Source organism: Thalia democratica, unplaced genomic scaffold (genome assembly GCF_965202585.1).
Source record: "Thalia democratica unplaced genomic scaffold, ktThaDemo2.hap1.1 HAP1_SCAFFOLD_716, whole genome shotgun sequence".
NCBI classification, from domain to species: domain Eukaryota; kingdom Metazoa; phylum Chordata; class Thaliacea; order Salpida; family Salpidae; genus Thalia; species Thalia democratica.
Window position 1 is genome coordinate 1 of NW_028139701.1, and position 5,885 is coordinate 5,885.

Genomic DNA, 5,885 nt, shown 5'->3' on the forward strand with positions numbered 1-5,885 from the left:
CAACCCACCAACCTTTAAAAACTCTCCGACCGGCTTCAGTTCAAAACGAAGGAACTCGGTGATCGCGCAACTCGTTCAAAATTTGAACGCTTCAGCGATCAAGCTCTCGTCACTTCCCGCGGAGCTCACCGATTCGGACCCCCTCCCGTCGCTCACCACCCGCGTCACCGACTCACACAGCTTGTGCTCCTCCTGCGCCTCCAAAAGCTGCCTGTCAAGATCCTGCTGCGGGTCTCTCAGCCAAAAAGAATTTTCCGATTGCAGCTCGACCGACTCTCGATCAAAACTGCTTTCGGAAGAGCGGGAGCTGGCCAGGTACTCAGCCGTCGACTGGTTGTTTGTGCTGTAGATGTCAGTCGGCAGCATGCCCGCATCCGCCAGGGGGTCCACGCTCTCCGTGCTCGCGTAGTAAGTAGGCTGCTCGTTGGTCGTCATAAGCTTCTCGGCGTAAAACGTGGACTTATGGTTTTCATTAAACTGCAAGTGGACGTCGGTGTCCGTGTCGTAGGTCGTGGAGTAATCTACTGAAGTGCGAATTGACTCGGTGGGCGGCAGGAACTTTGGCGTCGGGTGCTCAGTGTAGTTGGCTTGCAGCTCTCTCACGTGCTTGATAAAGTCGTGCCCATTCTCGTGCTCGTCGTAGTTCAACGTGTCAAAGCTGCGCTGGCCCTCGGGCGTGAACTGCTCCACCTCGACCAGCCAGAAGTACATCTGCTTCAAGCAGTCGGGCAGAACGAAGGACTTGGCGCGCAATTTTAAGTCTTGAGGCACGCAGTCCACCCCTCCGGTCTGCTCGAACACGGCAAAGGCGAACTTCTTGGTCGTCGGATGGTCGATCAGCTCCCTTTTCACGTTGTCGATCAGCTCCCAGAAGCTCACAGAGGTGTCGGCACGTTTTCCCGACCACAGGCGCCTCGCAAGGGGCGTCCAAAGGACCAGGACTTTGAGGTCGGGGTCGCGCAGGAGTCGGTCGTAGAAGCTGGTGCGGCACACCTCCGCCTCGTTCTCCATCAGGTTGCACGTGGCGTTGATGCCGAACTCGCGCAATATGCTGCAGAACATCCATACTACCTGGAATAAATTTGTATATAAATACTCATATTACTAGCCAATAGTTTGTTAATACAGATGCTACCGAAACAAGTTCGTAGTTAAAGTACTTTAGTTAAATAAAGAAATAATGTACTTTGCAAACTGATTTTGTTAGATTTGATTATAAACTTGATTATAAGTTTATAACAATTAATTAAAAAAGTAAAAATCAAATGCAGAGATCATGAAACTAAAATAACCTTGCGCATATAGTCGCACTCACTCTCGTACACAAAGATCAAAATTTTCTTTTTACGCTGATTTGAAATTTCTTCTGTGGTCAACACTTTTTCTCTACCCGCCGAGGCGGAGTTTGAACTTTTCTTGTCTCTCAATCTCGTCTGCACCCAGAAACTCAGACGTTTGTGGGAACCGTTTCGAAACAAACACAGAGCAACTGTAACGAATAAAAAAGAACAAGCGCTGACTATTGCGATAGTTGACCCTTTAGTTTTCGAGTAGACTTTGTTGAATTTAGTGATGATAGTATTTCGTTGGCAGCTTTCAAACGTTGCGGCCGCCCTTTCCGCACAGCTGTATGAAATTTCATCGATTTCTAAAGGGTTGGAGAAGCGATTTTGATTCAGAGTTGTTATCTAGCAAAAAGTATAATTGCAATTTGAATTAGAACTTTTATTTGTAATTATTATCACTTAGTACTAAAATGTTACTAAATACTTTGTAAAATGAAATATAGAAAAAATAAGATCTTACTTTAACTTTGTAATTTCGACCAGGCTCAAAGACTTCGTCTGTGAAGTTTGTAAAACAATCAAAGTTTAAAGCAAGGTCCCGGTTTTTAAAGTAGTTAAGTCGATTACCCAAGCATACATCCACAGCCGAGTCACCAAAGTCCAGTCTAAAACCTTCCACATAATCAATGAGTGCATTCTGCGGAGGGCCAAAAGTGATGTTCAAATCAAACAAAGCACTGTCATTTGATTCTTTTGCAAGGTAGATATGTTTATTTTTGTACCAAAAAAGCGTCAAATCAGTTGGCGGTTCAGGTTTAACGTCGTCCGAGTTGTTTTTAGAAGTGGCGCATGAAATATTTTTGTCAAGTGGAAAAATGTAACAAGAAAATTCTGAGTTATTTACCGAAGTTTCGCTAAACTCTGGCTGTTTTGTATTCTGATGACACAAGTCGCACAAGTTCACTTCAAAACCACTTGTAAAAGTTGCTTGCATCAGAGAAATGATAGTTAAAATTTTGATGATCATGTTCACTGTAAAAAAAACCTGGCAAAAATAAAAGCGGATGAAAATATACTTAGACAGTAAGTTTTCAAACTTAAGATTCTATACAGTGTAAGAACTTATCTACTGAACACTTTAAACAACTTAAACATAACATTTTAAATGTGAACTTTAAACTAAAAACACACAGAACAAACAATATTTTTCTTTAGTACTATAAAATATTTTTACGGTCCTACAAATTACAATCGTTTTCATACAAAGTTAATAAAAGTATTTTAATAAAGTAAGTTTATATAGAATTTAATTCTAACTTAAAATTAAACTTAACGCATATTCAACCATAAATTTAAAAAAACTGTAGAGATCTATCAAGAGAAAATGTTCTTAAACATATAAGAAACAAGGTTTTATTTCTACATATCTTAAGCAATTGCTTATGTTAGGAAAACTAAAACTTAAATAATAAAAGATATGTTCAAGTAATATTTGTACTATAACACATGTATAAATTGAAGTATTAAAATGAACTCTTAGTATTTTTTTTTTAATTTAACAAACCAACTACATAAATAAATAGAATCAGCTTAAAACTAACTATTTTTTTTTACTTTACAAAAAGTAAGCGAAAAGTTTTAAACTTATTTCAGGTGGTAAATTTTTTATTGTTAGTAGAAAACTTTGTCCTTTCTACAAATAAAACTGTCAAATAAATCTAACTTAAAACTAGCCTTTAAAACAAATTTATAGGTCTTCAGTTTATCTACTTATGTTCAGCTGATAATCATACGTTTTTTTGCTTGACTTTAACAAGTAATCAGAAGATAAATTTTTCATTTGTCTTAAAAACTCCTTTCCAACTGTGCTGGAGTAAACAATAGGTTTTTCAAAACTAACTTGATGATCAGCTGAAAACTGTTCAATATCATTAAGCCAAAAGTATATGTCATTAAAGCTGCTTGGTAATGTAAATGTTTTGGCCTTTTGTTGAAAAGTTTTCGGAAGGATGTTTTGCTTATTGAAGTTATCAAATGTTACAAAAGCATACTTGTTGAAACTTTTATTAAAACTTATTATGTCTACTTTAACTCGGTCAAGCAGTAGAGTTAAAGTACTGCTCAAATCCAAACAAGCTTCTTCGCATTTGGGTGTCCAAAATAGTAAAACTTTAAGATTTTCATTTTCTACAATACTTTCTATAAACAGACTCCTGTTCAGCAACAAATTTTGGCTAGCAATGTTGCACCATGCATCAACACCATATTCCCGCAAAACACTGCAAAAAAGCATTATTAAGTGTTTCAAACATTCATGCTCTTTTTCAGTCACAAAAACAAGAACTTGCTCAGTTTTACTGGACAAAACACCATTATGAAAAATTTCCCTGTTTAAGTCAGAATTTTTGGATAAATTTGTTTCTTTTTTAATTATAGGTCTCATGGTATTTAATTTACAATAATTATTCACCAAGTTGATTGAGTTGCAGTAAACTAAAAAAGCAGTAAAAAGTGCAACAAAAGTAATTCCTATTAGTGATGCAGTGGCTAAATCGAAACTAACTTCATCTTTCCCGCCAGCTTTATTTACATTTTGAATGGGTTCATGAGTTGTTAAATGAAGAGGTTTAGATAAATAGCCGTTGTACATAGTTCTAATGTCTACATTGAGAAGTCTGTCAGCCATTGTTGAATGTTTAATGTACCTAGAGAAGCAATCAAACTGAAAATGTAGTCCTTTGTTTTTGATAAAATCAAGTTTATTATCTAAACAAATATTGATGGAAGAGTTTTTATCAAACTGTAAAGTAAAACCATTTATATATTCAATATATTGATTATAAGGTGGTCCAAAAACAACATACTTTTTTAAATTACTTCTAATAATAGAGTTATTTCTTATAATCAAGTTGGCATCTTTGAGCCTAAAATGTTTAATAGTTCTTGGATGCTCTGGAGTTAAATTTTTACTTTGTTTATCATAAGCACACCTTTCGTGAGTCATTACACAAGAAACAGCGTTATTTTCTACTGGTGTACTGTTGAAAAATAGCTGATTACTGTCATGACTGCAAACATCACACATGTTGATTTTGTACAGTGATGAGTTAAGAAATTTACGAGTCATATTTACTTTTGGGTAACCTTGACAGATCACCACTACTGCTGCTAAAACAAACTCAATCTTCATTAGTACTTTTTAGTATACAAACTAAAATCTATAACGAAAACAAACCTAATACTAACTGATAATTGAAAAATAAAAACTAATACAATTTTAATTAAAAATATATATATTTCTAAAAAACTTAAGCTTTAAGAGTTAAATAAAAATTTTTAAAAGCCTGTACAACCGTATAAAATTACTTAAAGATAAATTTTATAACAAGTTCTCTGATACAAAATTATACAAATCTTACTTAAAATAATACTGTCTTTAGACTCCTTTAATAAAAAAACACTGCTTTTGAGTTATTTTAAGGTATTATTTTTAATAAAAAATACTATACAATAAATTGCTAAAGTGGAAATAAATGTATAATGAAGAAAATTTATTAAAAAAAGTTCAAAACAAAAAACAATCTCAGTTATATTCTTACATTAAGAAACATACTAAAAAAAATATCTTTAAAAATTTCAAACTGTTTTTAACAAGTATAAAACTTTAAACATTAATATAATTTCATTAAAAAAAATCATATTTAAACTAACCAAAACTAAGTTAACAGTTTAAAATAATGTAATGTCATTTTGAACATAACAGAAGAAGGCCAAAAACAAAGTTTTTACTTACAGTCATTGACTTAAATAACAACACCTTTGAAATAAAACAACCAAAGTTGAAGAGTTCAATAGGATTCATACACAAGAACTAAAACTAAAAAGTATGATAAAACTAAAATAAGAAAAAAAAATTCATTAAAAATCTCTATTCTATACAATTTAATTGTTTTAAAACTCTCTCAGTACTTTCATAAAAAAATAATTATCAAATTTCTGAAGTTTTTGTAAAGCTTTAGTTATAACTTATTTTTTAAATTTAAATATATTCAAATAAATTCAAATTAAATATTTGTTTCAAAGTATACAAAAAAAATTTGCAAATATAGTTTAGATAAAAACCTTTTAGAAGATAAATTTTCATACTTTCAAGAAAACTGACAATAAAGACAATGTTCTTTCATTCGTCTGCAATGTAAACTTTACACAAAGCATTTCTCGAAAAAATAATTTAAGTTATAAATATCAATAAAAACTAATTTGTTATTCATGTTTAAAGTTTTTTATAAGATCAAATATTATTATTGAATAAAATGCTTAGAATCTCTGATGGCATCAACTGGAACTTATCATTTTTATAAAAACATATTATTTGCTTTGCTTCATACATTGTAAAACTGTATTTTATACATTTTTTGTATACTGCATATAGATCAAGTTTTTAGTTAAAGTAAACAAAAAAAAATATAAAAATTCAAACTAGATTTAAAATAATTTACTAAGTTAATAGAGAATAAGATAAAATTAAAAAAATCAAAATTTATATTAGTATAAAGCAGTATTGAAAAACTTAATTTATGTTGTTTCATATTTGATCAT

The 5,885-nt window shown here is 32.4% G+C and overlaps 1 protein-coding gene across 1 annotated transcript; it reads right to left on the reverse strand.

Moving 5' to 3' along the window:
- Positions 1-75: 75 nt before the first annotated feature.
- LOC145846924 (uncharacterized) lies at positions 76-3,972 on the reverse strand. Its single transcript, XM_082953456.1, has 4 exons — positions 3,850-3,972; positions 1,807-2,331; positions 1,293-1,688; positions 76-1,071 (listed from the first exon to the last, which is right to left on the reverse strand). The coding sequence occupies exons 1-4, from the start codon at positions 3,970-3,972 to the stop codon at positions 76-78; spliced, it is 2,040 nt and encodes a 679-aa protein (XP_082809582.1).
- Positions 3,973-5,885: the final 1,913 nt, after the last annotated feature.

What these genes read in the sequence shown, in the direction of transcription:
- LOC145846924 (XM_082953456.1), bottom strand. Translation starts at nt 3,972, where the DNA reads ATGGCTGACAGACTTCTCAATGTAGACATTAGAACTATGTACAACGGC. An exon ending in AAGCTGGCGGGAAAGATGAA is followed by an intron (nt 2,332 to 3,849) that starts GTTAGTTTCGAT and finishes TATTTTTGCCAG; the next exon opens with GTTTTTTTTACAGTGAACAT. An exon ending in GTCGAAATTACAAAGTTAAA is followed by an intron (nt 1,689 to 1,806) that starts GTAAGATCTTAT and finishes ACTTTTTGCTAG; the next exon opens with ATAACAACTCTGAATCAAAA.